Source organism: Capra hircus, chromosome 19 (genome assembly GCF_001704415.2).
Source record: "Capra hircus breed San Clemente chromosome 19, ASM170441v1, whole genome shotgun sequence".
Lineage (NCBI taxonomy): Eukaryota > Metazoa > Chordata > Mammalia > Artiodactyla > Bovidae > Capra > Capra hircus.
The window spans coordinates 42,190,340-42,212,373 of record NC_030826.1 but is presented as its reverse complement, the minus strand read 5'-3'; the positions used below and the strand labels follow the sequence as shown (position 1 = coordinate 42,212,373).

Below are 22,034 nucleotides of genomic sequence, written 5' to 3'. Positions count from 1 at the left end.
GGTATTATGTATCATATTAATGTTATGGAATCTATGTAAAAAGCATTGTTAGAGATTAAGAGAATCACTACATGATGATAATCAGAACAATTCTCAGGAAAAGAACAATTCCAAACTTGTGTGTCCCTAATAAAATGTTTATTTGGGTTTTGAGTTTTGTTTTTTTTTCTCACTGAGCAGGCAGTACCTTGACCTCTCATTCAGAAATTTCCATTTCAATAAACAAGACATTCTGAAATGAAGGTAGCCACAAGGCTCATGGTTAAATTTACTGGTTTCATAATCAGGAGTCAAGGTCAACTGCAGCCACACCACAGCCTGTTTCCGTAAGGACTCCTGAAATATCTGGGCAAGGTGTTTTCAAAATATTTCAAACAAACACTAACAGAATTACAAGGAGATACTGACAAACCTGTCCACGTAGTGGGAAATTTAATATAATTTTAAAACCATCGATATATCAAGTTCACCAAATATAAGGGACGAAGAAAATCTGAACAACATCAGCTTAATCTAACACACACACACACACACACACACACACACACTTTCTATCACTGCATCCAATAGTTTTCTCCTTAAGAGCTCGCTTATAGGGACTTCCCTGGTAGTCCAATGGTTAAGAATCTGCCTTGCAATGCAGGGGACTCAGGTTCAGCCTCTGGTCAGGGAACTTAAATCCCACATGCCTTGGGGCCCAAGCACAGTTGCAAAAGATCTTGTGTACAGCAAGTAAGATCTGAGGCAGCCAAATAAATTTTAAAAATAATAAATTTTCTAAAAAGTTCATTTATAAAAGCTAATCACAAAATAGGTCATTCAGCAAGTCTCAGTATAGAACTGGTACCATAAAATGTTCTTTGATTACCATGCAATTAAGTCAGAAATCCATATAAAAAATACAACTTAACATATTCGGAAATTCTAAATATGGGTGGGTGCATGGCTTGCAGAATCTGCGTTTCCCAACTAGGGATCGAACCCAGGCCCCAGGTGGTGAGAGAGCAGAGTCTTAATCACTAGACTACCATGAAAGCCTCTGAAAATCTTAAAATAGTTAGAATGGGATGACAGTGAAAATGGTAAAGGTCAAACTCTGTAGGATGCAGTTGAAGTGGTATTTAAAAAGAACTTTACAGACTTAAAAACAAATAGGAAAGACTAAAAAATAATGTGTTAATTATTAAAGAAGTTTTTTTTTTTAAAAAAAAAAGGTAATAGGACATAGAAAATAACAAAGAGCAGAAATGGTTGAAAGTTCCAGAACAAAACAAAGTCCAGAGAAGATTCCCCTAAATCAAAAGCTGAATTTTTCTTTTCTTCCTCTTAATCATTATCATTTTTTCTTAAAAGCAGGTTATATGAAAAGACAAAATAGACCAAATTTTTATAAGACTAAGAGATGGCATAAATAAACATGAGAATGTTAAAAGTCCACTAAAGATAGAAATTTCAACAGTTAAAATATACCCATCTAAAAACACCAGGCCTAGAAGGTTTAAACATAGGCTCTTTCAAACACTGGAAATACCTAAAGCTTAGAAAAACTATTCCAATAAGGAAAAAAATGAAAGGGAACACTCCTCAACTAGTAAGTGAGACTGGCCAATATAACCTTAATACAAAAATAAGAATAGTTTCAGAATGGACAATTACAGGTCAGTATCACTTGTAAATATAAAAGAAAAAATCCTAATAAAATTATTAGGACACTGAACCATAAAATTCTTTTGAAGTACACCTCATGACCAAGTTTCTCAGGCTTGCAAGGATAATTTTATGCTTTTTAAAAAAGTCTGCACAAATGGCCTGTAAACTGGCTTAAAAGTGAAAGTGAAAGTGAAGTCGCTCAGTCGTGTCCGACTCTTTGCGACCCCATGGACTGCAGCCTACCAGGCTCCTCGGTCCATGGAATTTTCCAGGCAAGAACACTGGAGTGGATTGCCATTTCCTTCTCCACGGGATCTTCCCAACCAAGGGATGAAACCCGGGTCTCCTGCATTGCAGGCAGACGCTTTACCATCTGAGCCACCAGGCAAGACAAACTGGCTTAAAATTCAACAATAAAAATACTGAGATCAGCCATGGGTATACCTATGGCTAATTCATGTTGATATATGGCAGAAACTAACAATATTGTAAAACAATTATCTTCCACTTAAAAATAAACAACTAAGATCCTGGCACCCAGTCCCATCACTTTATGGCAAATAGAAGGGGAAAAAGTGGAAGTGATGACAGATTTTATTTTCCTGGGCTACCAATTCACTGCAGCCAAAAGATGCTTGCTCCTTGGAAGGAAAGTTATGACAAATCTAGACAGCATATTAAAAAGCAAAGACATCACTCTGCTGACAAGGCTCATATAGTCAAAGATACGGTTTTTCCAGTAGTCACGTATGGATGTGGGAGTTGGACCACTAAGAAAGCTGAACGTCAAAGAACTGATGCTTTTGAACTGTGGGGCTGGAGAAGACTCTTGAGAGTCCCTTGGATTGCAAGGAGATTCAACCAGTCAATCCTAAAGGAAATCAACCCTGAATATTCATGGAAAGGACTGATGCTGAAGCTGAAGCTCCAATAATTTGGCCACCTGAAGTGAAAAGCTGCTGCTAAGTTGCTTCAGTTGTGTCCAACTCTGTGTGACCCCACAGACGGCAGCCCACCAGGCTCCGCTGTCCCTGGGATTCTCCAGGCAAGAATATTGGAGTGGGTTGCCATTTCCTTCTCCTGATGTGAAAAGCTAACTCACTGGAAAAGATCCTGATGCTGGGAAAGATTGAAGGCAAAAGGAGAAGGGGGTGGTAGAGGATGAGATGGTTAGAGAGCATCAAACTGTAGGAGACAGTGAAGGACAGGGGAGCCTGGTGTGCTATAGTCCATGGGGTCGCAAAGAGTTGGACATGACTTAGCAACTGAACAACAACAAGAAGCATGTGAAGAAAGCTCCACATCATTTGCCACCAAGGAAATGCAAATCAAAACCACTGTGAGATATCACTTCAAACCCATTAGGATGGCTATAATAAATATGTGTATATATATATTGGTGAAGATGTGAAGGAACTGGAACTCTCATACATTGCTGGTAGGAATGTAAAGTGGTATGGCTGCTGTGGAAAGCAGTGTAGAGGTTCTTCAAAGTGTTAGAATTACCAATGACCCAGCAACTCCAGGTCTATACTCCTAAGTATATACCCAAAATATACCCCTAAGTATATACCCAAAAGAAGTGAAAATGGGAACTTAAACCTACTTGTACATAAATGTTTATACAGCAATGTTATTCACAACAACCAAGAAGAGAAAACAACTCAAATATGTTCATCAACTAGTGAATAAATAAACAAAAAGGTGGTATATACATTCAATGGAAAATATTCAGCCATAAAAGGAGTGAAGTACTGATACTTCTATTTCTTAGGTTGCTGTGAGGAATGCCTGCAATAATAATGCAAAATGTTCAACATGGCATCTGTTTCAAAAATGTAAGTTGTCATTATCATCCTAAGTGTTGGAGAGTAAGGGCCTGAATAATAGACTAGAAGTATGTCAAAGAGAAAAAAATACATGAGGGCAGAGAAGCCACAGAAGACTTTGAACAAGTCAAGCAACGAAACATGTCTTAATTGTCTCTCTAAAACCCAGGGCGATATCTTTTGTACAGAAGATAAGTAAGAATTACTTATTACTTAAACCACTCATTTTAATATTCTGCATATGTTCATAGTTAAAAAAAGATACGAAAAAGAAAGAAAAGAACAGATACAAGCTACAATACAGTTGAACTTTTATAGTAAGTGAAAGAAGCCAGACACAAAAGACCACATACTATATGATTCCACTCACATGAAATGTCCAGAGGCAAACCCACAGAAACAGCAATGAAGATTGGTGGTTGCCAAGGGCTGGAGGTGGGGAGTGGGGCTGGGAGGAAATGGGGAGGGACTCTTAACGGGTACAGGGTTTCTTCTTGGCGTCACGAAAATGTTCCAAGATTGAGTGTGGTGACGGTTGTACACTTCTGTGAATATAATAAAAATCATCGAACTGTACACTTGAAATGGACAAATTGTATGGTATGTGGATTGTATCTCAGTAAAGCTGTTAAAAAAATTAGTAGGGAAAAAAGTGCCTATGTAATTCACCAAATTAACAGATTTAAAGGAGAAGAAAAATTTTTAATGGTAATCTCAATAAACAAAAGGCATTCAGTAAAATTCCACAACCATTTGTGACAACCTCAGAAAAACCAGAAATGGAAAGGAATCTGTGTAATCTAATAGAATTTTCCCAAAATATTAAGAATAAACATCCTATTTAAACTATAAAAAATCTAAACGATTACCCTTAAAGTTAGGAGCAAGACAAGCATACTATGTGATAGACACAAAGCATTCTGCTCTATTTCCTCATTAACAAAAATCCCAATTTTGTTCAGGGCAGTAGCAGATCAGTTGGAAAAAAAAAAAAAACAACCACCACCACATTTCCCAAACTCCCTTGCAGCTAGATTACACCATAATTTTGGCCAATGAATAATTAGCAAAGTCTGATGAGGATTTCTGAGAAAACTCTTTTCCTCCGTATGTAAGTCCTTCCCCTTCCTCCTTGCACTTTCTTCTTCCTGCCTAGAATATGGATGAAACGTGAGTTGTGGTGATCATCTGTAAAGACAAAAGCCAAGTGCTCAAGGATATTTAAACAAATACAAAGTGATCTTAGGACGCTGATGACAGTATGAAGCTGGGCTTCATGTTACATGAGAAAAGTATACCCCTATCGTTTGGGTTTTTAGTTACATACAGCTGAACACAATCCTAACTAGTATCAGCTTGGTCTTATACTTTATCAACATGTTACTGAAGGTAAAATAAAAAGAAAGAAAAAGGTTTGAAGGAGACAGCTCACTCTGATAGTGCAGTAAAGAAAAGACTGTATCAACTGCAGCAAAATATTAACAGCTAATGAATCTACACCAGAATATTCAGGCTTGAAATTTTTCAAGATAAAAATGTTGGAAAAAAAGAAAATACTAGTAACAAAAAAAGAAAAATAAACTTTACATATACGACAAACTATACCATCAAGAGGGAAAAGACAAGCCACAGCCTAGAAGTTACCAGTAGAGGATTTAGAAAAAGATTAGCTTCCAGACTACAAGAAGAACTTGAAAAAAAAAAATCCTACAAGTCAGTGAGCAAGCAAACTCAACAGAAAAACAGGCAGACAATATGGACATTCATGGAAAATGAAACTCATTATATTCAATAAACAAATAATAAGATACTAAATATACTAACCTAAAAGGTACAAATTAAAACAATAAGATACCACTTCATAACCATCACATAGGCAAATTTCTTTCTGTCTGAGCACAGAGGTGTTGGCACAATTGTGGAACAAAAGGAACTCTTCAGGCAGGGACGGGAGCATGAACAGGTACATTCACTGTGAAGTATAGATTCTGACTACATCTGACAGGGACACACACGATGATCAGCAATGCCCCTCCTGGTTATAATCCCTGGAGCAGCAGCAGGTCCATGAGAGCAATACCATTGTCATGTAACACTAAGACATTATTTGCCCTTTTCATTCTCATCCTCTTATGAGTCTGCAATGAAATTTCCCAGAGGCTTATAAGATATGTCACGGCAGATTGCAGAAGCAAGTAAGAATCAGGCTGTCTTCTACTAATTCGGACACTAAAAGATTTTCAAAAGTGTAAAAGCCATACCCTTCTTCTCAAAATTATTTTTTTTGTTTTGGAAAATAGTTATTTTTCATAAAAAAATTATGGTAACATGTGTGGGCTTATTATAAGTTTTAAATGAGTTAATAAATACTTCAAAGATTTCTCAGTACAATAATATCAATAACTGCAACTCACATAAAAACCCTCAAGGGTCCTCAGTAATTTTTTGAGTGTAAAAAGGTCCTCAGACCAAAAAGTTTGAGAACCACTGCCCTGAAGAAACTATCACATATGCATATTATGATATATACATAATATATAGAGAAGAAACTATCACATATATATATATATATGAATCTTCACTGTACCACTCTAGAGCAAATGACTGCAATCAACCAAAATGTTCATCAGAAGGAAAAAAATGCTAAACTGTATACTCTTACAATAACTATACAGCAATTTAACCTGTATACAACCTGTATCAACATGGTTTACTCTCACAATGTTAAATTTAAAAACTACTTGCTGAAGGATATATACAATATGAAATACTTTGAAATATATACAATATGAAACCATGTACACAGTTTTAAAACATACAAAACTATACCACATATTATTATTTAGTGATACATACCTATATACATACACACACAGCCAAAGTGGGGAAAAAACACAAAGGCATGACAAAAGCAAAGATCACTGTAGAGATCACCTTTGTAGGGGAGGAGAGAGAAATGAACGGCACAGAAGAAAGCTACACCAGCATTTTTCAATTATTCGTGGCGTAGTTCTCTTAATTAGATAATATAAACAGTTAAGGCATAACTCATTTTACTGTATTTCACACTACTGTGCTTTGCAGATATTGTATTGTTTTACGAGTTGGAGGTCTGTGGCATCCTTGCATCGAGGAAGTTGGTTGATCAGTGCCATTTTTCAATCGAATTTGCTCACTTTCTGTCTCTGTCACATTTTGGTAGTTTTCCCAGCATTTCAAACTTTTTCATTATTGTATCTGTTATGGTGATCAGTAATCTTCTGAATGCAAAAAGATTACCACTTGTTGAAGGCTCAGATGATGGTTAGCATTTTCTAGCAACAAAGTATTTTTAAATTAATGTGTGTACTTCTTTTTAGACATAATGCTATTGCACACTTAATAGACTTTAGTGTAGTCTACTGTCTACAGTATAAACATAACTTTTTCTTTTGGCCATGCCACTCACCTTGCAGGATCTTAATCTTTCAACCGAGGATTGAACTTGTGCCCTCAGCAGTGAAAGTGAGGAGTCCTAAGCACTCGATCATCAGGGAATTCCTAACATAACTTTTAAATGTACTGGGAAACCAAAACATTTGTGTAACTCGATTTATTGAGATACTTTATTGTAGTGGTCTGGAACTAAAATAAATATTCACTTTATTAATTCCTATTAATTTTTGTTATGACTGACATAAAAGTTAAGAATACTGAATGCACACAATGGTGTTAGGAAGGGAGACACCATAGGACAAAATAAAGGATTGCAAATTAAGGATGAGTTAGGTTTGATTTAGCCTTCAAGTCTAAAAATCTGGAAGAACATTGATGCATTAGCTGAGTTAGGTAGGAGAACATTTGAAGAGAGGTAATATAAGAGGGTTCAAAGAGAAAAAAGGAATGAGACCTTGTAACTGGATTATATTTGTGCAATTTCAGCTCAGACTGAGAATTTCCAGAAAGCTTGCCAATTCCAGGAAGTCAAAACTGATTAATTCCACCGCTTTCTGACCACTCCTCTTTCATCTATCCATTTCATTCCAACAAATATTGATTATCTTATATGTAGGCACTAAGGATATAAAGTGAATGTCTCTATCTTCCTGGTGCTAAGATCACTGCACAAGAGACATTCTTTAATCAGTCACTCACACCGATGAACAGAAAATCAGGACTCTGATGAATGCTATAAACAAGAGACTTCCCTGGTGGCTCAGACAGTTAAGCGTCTGTCTACAATGTGGGAGACCCGGGTTCAATCCCTGGGTTGGGAAGATCCCCTGGAGAAGGAAATGGCAATCCACTCCAGTACTATTGCCTGGAAAATTCCATGGACAGAGGAGCCTGGTAGGCTACAGCCCACAGGGTCGCAAAGAGTCGGACACGACTGAGCGACTTTACCTTACCTTACCTTACATGGAGCTTTGAGATTGCATAACAGGGAACTGTTAACTGCCTCTTCCTTTCAGATTGTGCCTTCCTGATCAGATTGTAAGCCTCATAGTATACTTTTTTTTTTTAATACTTAGATTGTCCACTTTCTTTTGCTATCTCCTCCAAAGTGCCTAGCATAATGCTTCAAAACAGTGAGTATTCAGTATACCCTTAGGCACTATATATCTGTAACTGGATGCTTCAGATTTTGTAATAAATACATCCTATTGTACACAGAGCTATGACACTTTTTAAAAATACCCTACTATGGGTGTTAAGGAGCCCAAAAGTGAAGTGCAAGCCTTGAACTTTTGAAGGCTGAGGATGGAGGCTGTCCTCCATCTGCATTTCAAGCAATTATGCTGAGAATTCGTCAGATTATCCTCCTTCACAGGGTAGGCTAGTAAAAGTGTGGAAGGATCAGCACAAATCACTTTCACCTGTGCAAAGACAACTTGAAATGTACACTCTTCTAGTAGTAAGCCAGTACTGTAATGTTATTTTTGCAAATAAAAAGCAAAACATTTGTCACGAGGCAATTGGCCATAATAAGAAAAATAAAGTTCAGTGGTAATCAAGAAGCAGTGCCGTAACTACTTACATCACGAAACTGAACCTTTCCAAGTTCACCTAATTCACTGACACAACAATAAGCAGCTTCTGACTGTAGAAAAAGCTGGGCCAGTGTCATCTCCTCACTCCGGAAAAGCTCCCCCATGGTGGCAGAAAGGACAGGTCAACTGAGTCCTGGGATTTCTCTGCAACCTAAAGCAAAAAGAGAAAATTACATGAACTTGGAACTACCAAGAGGACTGAAAGCAAACAACATCCCAGAAGGCCTCTTCCACGCTGTATTTCATTTCTCTCACTCCATGCTGACATCCTTAGCTTAGAAAGACAGAAAGAAGAAATTGCAAAGGCTGTTACTGAATCCTCTTGTGAAGAATGCCTGATGAACAGTCACTTCCTTTGCAGTCAACACCAAGATCAAATGACAATAATGTGGGACATCTCAATACATAAGAATGTATTCAGATTAAAAACAGGAAGTGCGAATCCGAAACAGCTCTTTAAACACCCTGGACACAGTATTATAAGGCAGTGACATTCACAGAGATCTTTTTTTGTTTTTTTCTGTGTCAGGAAACAATCAGAAGAGACTTCAATTACCCTCTCAAAAAGGATGTCTCTGTTGAGATTAGTTTTCTATCCTCCACTGCCAATTTCTAACAGCCAAAGTCCCAGCACTTCCCTCAAGGTACAGCTACCTTAAAGGATTTACCTTTTCAAACTCCTCGCAAAACACCATTTTCTCTCCAAAGAATCTAAACACGTAAGTGTTCACTTCTACATACACACACACACAGAAACAGCTTACACATCACGCCCAACTTCAAGTCAAACATGATGGAACACATGAAATGACTAGGCAATTTTATCGTCAGAGAATAAGCTTTCAACCTCTGCAGCTTTCTGTTTTTTATTCCCACCTTCAAAATTACTACGTTCTTCCATCTGTTAAAGCTTCTCACGAATGAGCCAATAAAGATATCCTTCTGGGGCGGTCTTACCGTTACCGGGTAGGAAAGACAATTGGCGCTATCAGTGGTCCTGAAACTGCAATTATTTATTCTCAGTCGGCTACTGTAAGGCACGGACTGTACCTTATAGTCCGTGCCTTACAGTATCTAAACGCAACAAAATGCACGTTATTTCTGGTATCACGAGGGCATTCCTAATGACAGGCGAAACTGGCATCAAAGGAAGAGCTATTTCTCCGGAAGCCTGGGAGACATTTTGAGAAATCTGAATGACAAAATCTTTGTGCATTTGGCATTCAAGGTAGCAAAACAATACACTTAGATAGAAGCAAGAATTTCTCAAGAGATTATGTAGCTTGACTCTGAGACTGCCTACACCTGACTCATCCAAAACAGCTGTTAACAGTCCCCACTCCACCTCCCAACACGAATAGATTCCACAACCTCTAAGCACATTAAATTATGCCAGATCAGCATAGTTCAGAGGCTGCCGATAATGACAACCTCCAATCAGTTGCCTCCCTGTTTCTGCTCTTTAATGATTAAAAGTCTCCCTAGAACATCTCTGTCCCACTGGAGCCAAATCGAAATATAAAAAGGCTATAGCGATCCGGGGGTGTTGGGAGGGTCACAAAGCAAAATAGGAAGAAACAGTAATCCTGCCTAAGAGGAGTCCAAATAAAGACCTCCCGAGCCCTCCCGCCTCACAACTGCCATCCAGCCGTCGCCTCCCTTAACGAGGTATTCAAGTTCACCTGCCTCATTTCCTGTCTATCCTGTGAGAAGCAGGAATTCTCCGGGCCCAGGCACACCTACCTCCTGGAGTGGGGAATAAAGGGGAGAACCCTCAAATGGGAGTCCCTCTAAGAAGACCCCCAATTCTTCTGCCTTCCCAATAACCTTCCGTTTTTCACTCTTCCACGTAAATGGAGAAGGGTTCGAGGCCTCCAAAAGAGAGTGAACCTCCTGTTCCTCCGCCCACAGGAGGGGTACCCGAGGAGAGGTGAACCCCTGCTAATTCCTTGAAGAGACTTGAAGCCCCTGCTAATTCCTTTGACAACCGAGCGGGCCATTAGAAGGGCTTGCTTTGCCCCTCAAAAGCCGCTCTCGGCCGCGCTGCACCCACAGCCCCGGCTCACCTCCAGTTGGGGGCCGCCGCCAAGGCAGCCGCGGCAAACCAAGCCCGCAGCCTCCGCAGCTCCTGGCAGCCGCACCTCGACGTGCGTGCGTCCGCAAGGCCCCGCCTCCGCGCCGCCGCCGGCCGCCGCCCCCACGATGACCTCATTGCCATTGGCCAATGGGGTGCGGCCTCAGCCGGAGGCCGCATTGCGGAGTCGCGGGGGCGTGGGCGAAATCCTGCGTGCTGACGCCATCTTGTTCCCGCAGCCGCGGCTGCAGGCCGCGGAAGGCCGGCTGCGGCGCCGGTGCTGGCGGCCTTAAGTCATTGAGCTCTTCAGAATCCGTGTTCCCTAATAAGTTTCCTTGAAGCCAGGCTGTCTGCTTTTTTCATTTCATATCCAAGGAATTAATTCACAACTTTTTCCTCTTCTAGGGAAATAGCATGAAGGGGAGAAATCATTATGAAATAACTTGCTAGCTGGAGGGAAGCTTTAAAGGGCTTCCAGCCAGTCTCTGTACGCACACACACCTTTTCCCCTTGTTTTACAGAGGAGAAAATTTGAATCCTAGAGTGGGGAGAGACTTGCTAAAGGTGCTAGATCCTATGGTCTAGGCTTGAGCAGGGGCTCTTTCGTTTAAGTACGGAGAAACCTCTTTGTAAAGGTAATTGTTTCAGTCCCTCCAGCAACTATCCAGGGCCTGTTTATCTCCAGTTAACAGTGGGAGAAACCTTACTAGGCCAAGTGTTGTGAAAGTTAATTTTGAATCTTGTTTGCATACTTGTGCTCCCACTTGACCGCTTAAAGGTTTTCTCTTCCTCAAAATCTGTAAAAGAATAACCTAAGTGTTTAAAACCGCGTTAAGTGATGCCTACCCATTATTTATTTAAAACAAAACAAAACAAAACCACCATTATCAACGATTGATGACGGTTCCCTTTTCTTGCCGGACTTGTAAGGAAGAGTGGGGATCCCAAATCGTTTGTCAAAACCAAAACTGTATCAGGAAAAACTCGGAAAACCGGTTATTCATACTTCGTGGGTGGTGGACCATATGAAGATTCAAATTTAATGACGGATTGACGTCTACCTGGCAAAACATCATCAATCTTGCTTTACCAGCCTAAAGGAAATAAGGGCAAAAACGGATGCTTAATTTGCATTTTCCATCTCACAGTGTGAATGAAGATAGGATTTCATTTCGATTTTGTTGAGAAATAGCACCTTGGAGAGCCCCAGAACCTCATTTTCCGTGTGAGCTTAGTTCTCCCTAGCTCTCTCACCTTAACCGGAAAGGCGGATAAAGACCCACATTTGAATGCCTGCCAAGTTTTAGAAAACTATTACACAATGACTGTTATTTCCTTCCTTTGAGACTTAAAATTTTTTTAAACCTCAGGGTCAGCTGTTTGCTAACCACAAGTTTTCATTCTCTTGCCTTTAAGACAGCCTTTCATCTGGTCTCATCTCGGTTCTATAGAATTCTCTTCTCTCATGGCTTCCTTCAAAGTATATTCTCTCAGAGCTCCTTTTCCGTTTCATCTCCTGCCATCAGTGTTCTGTTTCTTTTCCCTACCTGCTCTCTTCCTTAGAAGTCTTGCCTATTGTCAGGCTTAAATGTCTGTATATAGGACTCATACCTATTTTTCCCTCCACCTCCTTCCTCCAAGGCTCTCACTGAATAAAAACTGTCTCTTCCTCTGAGATCCTTAATCCTGCTAAAGGCATCGTTATTTTCCTAGTTACCAGAACTCCAAGCTTAAACCATCCTGGGTTTTTTTCCTGACCAGGGATGATGGAACTGTGGCCCCTAGCAGTGAAAGCACAGAGTCCTAACAACGGGACTACCAGGCAATTCCCTTGCTGCTGCTAAGTCGCCTCAGTCGTGTCCGACTCTGTGTGACCCCAGAGATGGCTGCCCACCAGGCTCCCCTGTCCCTGGGATTCTCCAGGCAAGAACGCTGGAATTCCCTTAGGCCATCCTTAATTCTATTCGTTTCCCTCTCATTCTTAATTTAGTCAGCTATCATGTCATTTTCATTGTATGATCTGCATTTATATCTTGTCTGCATCCCCTTGATCCTTTTTATTTTCATTGCTGATAACTTAGATAACCTTTGCATCTGTCAAATAACTAAAACAGTAGCCTATGGGAGGCGCATGGTGTAGTGCAGCAGAAGACCCCAGGCTTTTGTACCATCCAAATTAGGCTTGAATCTCAGTTCCTCCAGTTATTCCATCTGATGTCAAATGCAAAAGGAGCCAGTCTCAGCTCTCACAGTTACAAGATGTGGGAACTTGAGCAAGTGTGAACTGAACGTCATGTTCCTCACTGGAACTCTAATGGGGCTTTTCTGTTTCTCTTATAAAACACAGTACTTTCTACCTGGACTTTTCTCCCCTAGTTATGAGCCTGCTCATTCACTAGTAAAGTACCATTTCTTGAATGAATGGGTGAATGGGTAGTTGATTCTGAAAGACCTCGTAATGGAAACCTGCTATCACCAAAAGAACACAGGTATAAATGAAAAGGAATCTGGAACATAAGGAACATCCTGCCTTTTCTCTGTCCCCTTCATTTTATGGACTTCGTTATCTGTGGGGGTAGAGAGCTCACGACAGATGCTTGCATTCTTGTAATAGAGATATGAGGGAAAGGCTCCAAACAGAAACTAGAATCAGGAAATGTGTGTGGAGTCAGTGAAAACTTTGCAGAGTCATCAAGTTCAGTACAATAACAATGCTGATACTTGTATTCCGTGTATGGTTCCTGAAGTTATTCTACATTAGAACATTCCTATGAGGAAAACGCTCTTTTAAGTTCAATGATGCGTACTTTAATAAATAGCTTTCAGTCATCAAAAATTCATCATTCCTTCAGCAAACATCTATTAAGTGCATGCTTTATACCAAGCATAATGTTGGCAATGCAAAGAGGAAGAAGGGGCTCACAGTCTTAACAGGAGAGACAGACAAACCGCTAACATATGCTATGTAGCAAGGATTGAAGTGGTCTTTGTAAGCCCAGAGAAAACTCCCTAATCCTGTTTACCAATGGGGGAGGCTTTAAGAAGACACAACATTTGAGATGGGTATTAAAGGATAAATAGAAGTTTGTTTGGAGGAGAAGGCAAAGACTAGTAGAACAGAAATAGTACTACTATCAAACTAAATTCAGATTTTGTTCTCATCACAATAAGTAAATACATTAACTTAGCCGAAACTAAGATGTTTTGATCCAGAATAATCCTGCATTTACATTGATTTTATCTAGCGTTAACTTGTATGCTTCTCTAAGAAAGGAAGACATTGTACTTGCAACTTTCTGTAACTTGAACAAGTACAGCATATATCCAACAAGATCCAATATAAACAGTCTATCACCACACAGCCCTAGAAGACATGAGCAATTCCATATGAGCCATAACCAGTAGTGCATTTCTGGATGTCTAAACTGCGTTATTATTTCTTGGCATCTGTGAAAATGTCTGTGCAATAGTTATATAACACTCAGTTCTACTAGCAAGATGACAGACCAGAGTCAGTGATCAAATTTAAAAGAATTATCACTGTACTGGAGTAAGTAAAATATTTTTTTTTTCTCTTTTTTCTTTCTTCCTTTTTTAGTTTGAATGAATGCACAACAATTTTCTGAATTTCCACCAGTGAAAGGTCAGCTCCTGTTTGCTTACCCAACTGAAGTCCTAGATGGGGCCTTGAGGAGGGTATTAAAGTTAAACCAAATGTTTTGAAATACATATTTGCTGAAGTATTTCTGTCTGCCATATGCTTCCTGTATTAATTTCCTAGAACTGCCATACAAATGACCACAAACCGGGTGGCCTAATACAACAGAAATTTACTCTCTCATAGTTCTGGAGAACAGCAGTCTGAAATCAGGGTATCCACAGGGCCACAGTATTCCAAAAGGCTCTAAGAAAGAATCCTTCATTCCCTCTACCCAGCTCCTGGTGGTTGCTCCTAATCCTTGGGGTTCCTTGCCTTGGGAAGGCAGCATCACCCCAGTTGCTGCCTTCATCTTCACATGGCATTCCACCTTCTGAGTGTCTGGACATGCACCCACATTTCCCTCTTCTGATAAAGTCACTAGTCATTGGATCAGGGCCCACCTTAATCCAGTATGACTTCTTAATTTGGCCACATATACAAATACTCTGCTTCTAAGTAAGGGCATATTCACCAGCTCCAGGTGGACATAAATTTGGGAGGAGTACTGTTCAACCCAGTGTACTTGCCTTACCAGTTTTGAGGAGGAAATTTTGCTCTGTGTGATAGTGCAAGCAGCTGGCAGCTAAAATTTTGATTTAAAAGTTCATTCTGCTTGTCGGCCTTCTTTGAGGTGCGAGTATCACAGTGTAATGATTATATATATATAGTCAAATAATTTTTTCCCTTTTATATAAAAATGAACTCTAGGGACTTTTCTGGTGGTTCAGTGACTAAGACTCCATGCTTCCAATGCAGGGGGCCCAGGTTCAATTACTGGTTAGGGACCTAGATCCCACATGCCACAGCTAAGAGTTTGTGTGCTGCGACTAAGACTGGTCACAACCTAATAAATAAATAATATTAAACAAAATGAACTCTAATTCCTAAACTATTCTACCAAACATCTGATCTGAGTGTTGGATGAAAGATTTCTGTTGCCACAATCTTTAAGTAACCTGTCATGACCTTGACCATTGTTCTTGAAATATTGATTAGCAGTTTGTTTCCACAGAAACATGTACTTACTTTTGTCGTTGCACTCTGAGTTCCTTAAGATAAGCTTCTTGCGAATTCCTTGGTGGCCCAGTGGTTAGGACTTACGCCTTCACTGCCCAGCGTGCGGGTTTGATCCCTGGTCAGAAAACTAAGATCTCGAAAGCTGCACAGTATGGCCAAGATACAAAAACAAAGGAAAAAAGACTCTGCTATTATTTGCAAAGTTCATCAATGTTTCAGATAAAAGTTTTGAAATAAACATATATTCATAATAGATCTTGAGTCTCCCTTTGAAGCTCAGGGAATGTCCATGTCCTTTAGCTCTGGTAATGATACATCCACGAGGGGATGTGAATGAACCTAAGGCATGTGACATTTTATGCAACGCTTAAGACTCTTGTGACCAACACATGAGGCAAGAAGCCTCTTAACTTGTGTGAGCGAAGAATGCCATGGAAGGAAGCTTCTTAAAGAAATAAACCCAAGAAAAGTGGAGATGAAAAGGCGGAAAGGATTGAGTGACATAGAGCAGAGAAACCTCTCTGTGAAATTAGACCAGAAGTATTTGCCCAGGTAAACAACAAGTTCAAGATTTCTGAAGTGGAAAACCTGGCAAATGTTTCTGTACTGAGTTTCTAGTGACTTGGAGAAAGGAGGTGAGATCTGTAGTAAAGAAACACATGGGTAAAAATTCAAGTAGATTTATTGAATCTGGTTGATTTAATGGTCAAGGGATAGATTCACCCTAAACTGTTATATGGCCATTGCTTAACTTGGTGCCTGGCATTCAATAGACACTTCATATGTTTGAAAGAAAGCAAGCAAAACTGGGAATTCAGTTTAACTTGTGACAAACTGGTAAAGGTTATTTGCAATCACGCACTTACTTAAGACTGGAGATTTCTGTGCTTTACACTGGAGTTGTTTTTATGTTATAAAAACTTACCAAGTTTTTGTGGTATTTTTAAGGAGGGAGAACGGTGGGGAAGAGAGCCTGCAGGAAACTTGTAGAGAAAATAAATAAGGGTGTCGTCTTCAGAGGAGAAATTTTTTTTAGGGAAAGCAGAAAGTTATCCGAAAGGGAACCTTCAGATGGATATTGCCTTGAGCTGTATTTTCATTACAAATTTCCTTTTGCTTAGAGAGTCTGAATACAAGTGAACAATTAGTTCTGTTTAAAGAAAGGATACTTTGGGCCCTTAAGTTTTTCTGGCAACATGAATAGCTATTGACAAGACTGCGTTTGAGTAAAATCTGTAAGGGAAGTGAATTTTAGGAGCTTTCCAGTCAGCTTCTATATTCCTCTCTTCTATTATTTCACTCAGTACAAGGTTTTGTGCTTGATATGATTCAGGCCTACATATAGAAAATAGGGCAGGAATTCCCTGGTGGTCCAGTGATTAAGACTCCATGCTCACACTGCCAAGGGCCTGAGTTCAATCCCTGGTTGGAGAACTAAGATCCTGAAGAAAAAAAAAAAAGAAGAAGAAAGAAAATTGGACAAGGGTCTTATCCTGAAGGAGCACAGAATCTATAATACAATAAGGATTTTTATTAGTAATATATAGGTAGTACTATGGATTCACTGATAAAGGCATCACTAACGATGCTTTGAAATCTTTACAGAGGAGATGAAATTTGAGTTGTCTTAAAGAATGAGCAAGTGTTGTCTGTGAGTAGACTGTGAACCTGTCGGTTCTCTGCCTACACTGGGAATGATTCCAGCACTTCTCTGCAAATTGTTTCTTTCAAGACTGAGTTGAAGATCAATCTTTTAATGACAGTGCTACATATGAAATTGTATGAGAGATCACTAAAGTTGCACTCAGAATAACAATTGCTTTAAATGTGTCTATTAAGCAAGAAAGAATTAAGGTAAGTTAAATAAGCATAAAATTGACATGTTTTTCTTTCCAGTTTTATTGAGATAAAATTGACATACAGCACTGTATAAGTTTGAGGTATTGTTGTTTAGTCACCAAGTCACGTCAGATTCTTTTGCAACCCCACGGACTGTAGCCCACCAGTCTCCTCTGTCCATTCTGTCCTGGATTTCCCAGGCAAGAATACTGGAGTGGGTTGCCATTTCCTTCTCCAGGGAATCTTCCCAACCCAGGTGGGGAAGGTGGATTGGCAGGTAGATTCTTTAAGATACACAGTATAATGATTTGTCTTACATACATCATGAAATGATGGTCACAATAACTTTAGTGAACATCTCATATAGATACAAAATTAAAGAATAAAAAATTTGTTTCCTTGTGATGAGAACTCAGGATTTACTTTCAAGAACTTTTATACATGACACTTATTCATCTTTGAAATGGAAGTTTGTGCTTTTTGCTGTCTTCATCCAATTTCCCCTCTCTCCATGCTCCACTTCGAGTAACTGTAAATTATTTTTGTGGTTCTATAAGTTTGTTTGTTTTTGAAGTATAACTATGTTAGTTCCTGTTACACAACATAATAGTTTGATAGTTTACTGTATGTCAAAATGATCACCATGATAAGTCTAGTTACAGTGTGTCACCACAGAAAGATGGCACATTGTTGTTGGCTATATTCCCCACACTACATTTCACACCCATGACTCATTTATTTTGCAGTCCAGAGTTTGTACCTCTTAATCTCCTTCACCTTTTTCTTTCCTCCTCACAGCCTCCTCTCCACTGGGAACCACCTGTTTGTTCTCTGTATCTATGACTGTTTCTGTTTTATTATGTCTGCTCATTTCTTTTATTTTTGGATTACACATATCAATGAAATAGTACAGCATTTGTCTTTATCTGAACTTATTTCACTTAGCATAATACCTCCTAGGGCCTTCCGTGTTGTGTCAAATTGGCAAGGTTACATTCTTTTTTATGGCTGATATATATATATATATAAAATATATATATATAATATGCATATATATATATATATATATCATTGTAGCTCAGCTGGTAAAGATTCTGCCTGCAATGCAGGAGACCTTGATTCGATTCCTGGGTCAGGAAGATCCCTTGGAGAAGGGATAGGCTACCCACTCCAGTATTCTTGGGCTTCCCTGGTGGCTCAGACAGTAAAGAATCTGCCTGCAATGCAGGAGATCTGAGTTCAATCCCTGGGTTAGGAAGATCCCCTGAAGGAGGGCATGGCAACCCACTCCAGTATTCTTGCCTGGAGAGTCCCCATAGACAGAGGAGCCTGGTGTACTGCAATCCCTGGGGTCGAAGAATCAGACACAACTGAGCGACTAAGCACAGCACAGCACATCACTGATACATATCTCACAGCTTCTTTATCCATTTATCTATTGATAGGCACTTAGATTGCTTCCATATCTTGGCTGTTGTAAATAATGCTATAATGAATGTAGGGGTGCATCAGTTCAGTTCAGTCGTGTCCGACTCTTTGCGACCCCATGAATCGCAGCACTCCAGGCCTCCCTGTCCGTCACCAACTCCCGGAGTTCACTCAGACTCACATTCATCAAGTCAGTGATGCCATCCAGCCATCTCATCCTCTGTCGTCCCCTTCTCCTCCTGCCCCCAATCCCTCCCAGCATCAGAGTCTTTTCCAATGAGTCAACTCTTCGCATGAGGTGGCCAAAGTCCTGGAGTTTCAGCTTTAGCATCATTCCCTCCAAAGAAATCCCAGGGCTGATCTCCTTCAGAATGGACTGGTTGGATCTCCTTGCAGTCCAAGGGACTCTCAAGAGTCTTCTCAAACACCACAGTTCAAAAGCATCAATTCTTCAGCGCTCTGCATCGATCTTTGCTAATTAGTGTTTGCATTTTTTCAGGTAAATATCAGGAAGGGGAATTGCTGTATGGTAGTCCTATTTTTTGTTATTGTTGCATCATGTGGTGTTTGGGATCTTAGTTCCCTGAAAAGAAAGTGAAGTGAAAGTGTTGGTTGCTCAGCTGTCCAACTCTTTGCGACTCCATGGACTGTAGCCTGCCAGGCTCCTCTGTCCATGGAATTCTCCAGGCAGGAATACTGGAGTGAGTTGCGATTTTCTTCTCCAGAGGATCTTCCCAACCCAGGGACTGAACTCATGTCTCCTGAATTGCACGCGGATTCTTTACTGTCTGAGCTACCAGGGAAGACTTAGTTCCCTGACCAGGGATCAAACCTGTGTCCCCTGCAGTGGAAGTGTGAAAAGTCTTAACCACTGGACCACCAGGGAAGTTTCTATTTAAGTTTTTGAGGAATCACCACACTGTTTTCCAGAGTGGCTGCACCAATTTACATTTTCACCAGCAATGTGTGAGGGTTCTCTTTTCTCCACATCTTCACCAACACTTGTTATCTGTTCCCTTTTTCTTTTTATAACAACCGTTCTCACATTATATTTCATTGTGGTTTTGCTTTGCATTTTCCTAATGATTAGTAACATTGAGCAAATGTGTTCTCAGATCCTTTCGCTCTCTTCTTCTGGGACCCCTATCCTGTGAATGTTACTCCATTTGCCATGGTCCCAGATATCTCTTAATCTGCCCTCATTCCTTAAAAATTCTATTTTTATGTTTAGTGTACAAGATTTCTAGTGCTCTGTCTTCCAGTTCACTGATTCATTTCTCTATATCATCTAATCTACTGTTGATTCCCTCTCATATATTAAAAAAATCCCTTACTGTATTCTTCAGCTCTATCTGGTTCTTTGTATTATCTGACTCTGTTAAAAATGTCTAACTTCTCACTTTGTTCATCCTTTCTTCTGAATTCTTTGAGCATCTTTGTCATCATTATCCTGAACTCTTTATGGGATAGATTGCTTACCTCCACTTCACTTGGTTTTTCTTCTGAGGTTTTATCTTGTTCTTTCATGTGGAATCTATTCCTCTGTTGCCTCATTTTGCCTAATTCGCTATTTTTGTTTCTATGTATTTGGTAGGTTGGTTATATTTCCCAAGCTTGGAGAGGTGGGCCCTTCTGGTCACCAGAGCTGTATCTTCTATGCGTGTCCTCTGTGTGGGCTCTGTGAGAGCCCTTCTGTTGTAATGGGCTGACTACTGTGAGCAGTCTGGGAGGTGTGGCTGGTCCCTGGTCTGCTTGGTTGCCAGAGCCTGCCTTGTGCAGAAGATGCCAGATGCTGGTGGGTGGGGCCAGGTCAGGAGGCTGTTGGCTGCAGGGCCCCCATGGCCCTGGGGCTAGTGCTGACTCAGTGGTGGGCAGAGCCAGGTGTTGGCTTTCTAGTGAGTGGGGTTGAATCCCAGAGCAGCTGGCTGAGGGGTCTAAGGTGAGTGTCCTGGAGTTGGCCTGCTGATGGGTGGGGCAGGGGCCCAAGGGATACTGGGCTACTGCCAGCTTGCTGGTGTGTGGATTTGGTCCTTGAGTCTTTTATTGCAGGACCCTTGGGGTCCCAGAGTTGGTGTCAGCCCACTGGTGGGCAGAGCCAGGGCCCAGGGGTCCTGGGGCTGGCACCTGCTTATTGATGGGTGAGACTAATAAGCTAGAGAGAGGAGTCTAAGATGGCTCTTGCCAGCACCGGTGTCTGCATGGTAGACTGAGCTCCCCAAGCGGCTGCTGCCAGAATCCATGTCCCCAGGGTAAGCTCCAGGTGCCTCCTGCTTCTCTGGGAGGCTCTCCAGGATCAGTGGGTCTGGCCCAGGCTGCTTTCAAACTACTGCTACTTCCTTGTGTCTTATGGCATGTGAAGTTGTGTGTGTACCCTTTAAAAGTGGAGACTATTTCCCACACTCCTCTGGCACTCCCAAAAGTAAGCTCATTGACCGTCAAAGCCCAAAGTTCCAGGGGCTCATTTTCCCAGTGCGGAAACTCCAGATTGCAGAGGGCAGTGTGGGGCTTGGATCCCTTGCTCCTTGGACAGAACTTCTGCAGTTGTAGCTATCTTCCCGTTTGTGGGTCACCCACCTAGGGCTACGGGTCTTGACTATACTGCATCTCTGCCTCTGCTGAAACTGTGCACCTCAGACTGAGACTTCGACCGACCCATGTGACCAGGACTCAAAGCGAGCCAAAACTCTGACTGGGATTCTAACCTGTGGTCTTTTTTTTTTTTTTCCCCTGTTTTGTTTTCTTTTTTTTTTAATTGAAGGATAATTGCTTTGAAGAATTTTGTTGGTTTCTGCCAAACAACAACATGAATCAGCCATAGGTATACATAATTAGAGTCACTTACGTAGTGTCTGGACTTCTGAAGGCTCAGGTTCTTTGTGTCTCAGTGTGGAAGGAATTCAGTGAGAGGCAAAGTAATAGGCAAGAAGTAGATTTATTAATATTGGACGATTATGAGAGATGCAAGTAGGCAAGTGGGCTCTGCCTAGAGGATTAAGTGGGCTAAAATTTTTTAATCAAAGGAAAGTGGAAAAGTGAAAGTGAAGTCAATTAGTCGTGTCCGACTCTTTGCGACCCCATGGACTGTAGCCTACCAGGCTCCTCTGTCCATGGGATTCTCCAGGCAAGAATACTGGAGTGGGTTGCCATTTCCTTCTCCAGGGGATCTTCCCATCCCAGGACCTAATTGCAGGCAGACGCTTTAACCTCTGAGCCACCAGGGAAGACAAGGAAAGTGGGGGAGAAGAGGAAAGACCACCTTCTTTGAGTAGACATCAGGCTTATATCACTAGCTCCTCCTTTTGTGTCAAGCAGAAGAGTTTCTGACCCTACAAAGTCTAACTAGCATTATCATAGCACTTATTCAAATCATCAGAAAGGTGGTAACATTATTCTTTCACCAAGTAGCCTGGGGCATATCTTGTGCTTTTATTTATGGCTTTCTAGTTAAGCAAGCCTGCTTCGTTCCA

At 40.6% G+C, this 22,034-nt stretch overlaps 1 protein-coding gene across 6 annotated transcripts in view; it reads right to left on the bottom strand.

Moving 5' to 3' along the window:
* ATP6V0A1 (ATPase H+ transporting V0 subunit a1) overlaps nt 1–15,580 on the bottom strand; it is a 58,275-nt gene extending 42,695 nt beyond the window's left edge. For 4 of the 6 annotated variants that reach the window (XM_018065120.1, XM_018065121.1, XM_018065122.1 and 1 more), the window contains exons 1-2: nt 10,576–10,679; nt 8,497–8,660 (exon numbers count right to left, since the gene is read on the bottom strand). In XM_018065120.1, the coding sequence (XP_017920609.1) occupies nt 8,497–8,613 (117 nt within the window). In that variant the 5' untranslated portion in view covers nt 8,614–8,660; nt 10,576–10,679. Of the gene's footprint in view, nt 1–8,496; nt 8,661–10,252; nt 10,271–10,575; nt 10,680–15,309 lie in introns of those variants that run through there. The other 2 variants (XM_013972159.2, XM_013972160.2) reach the window with 2 other exon arrangements.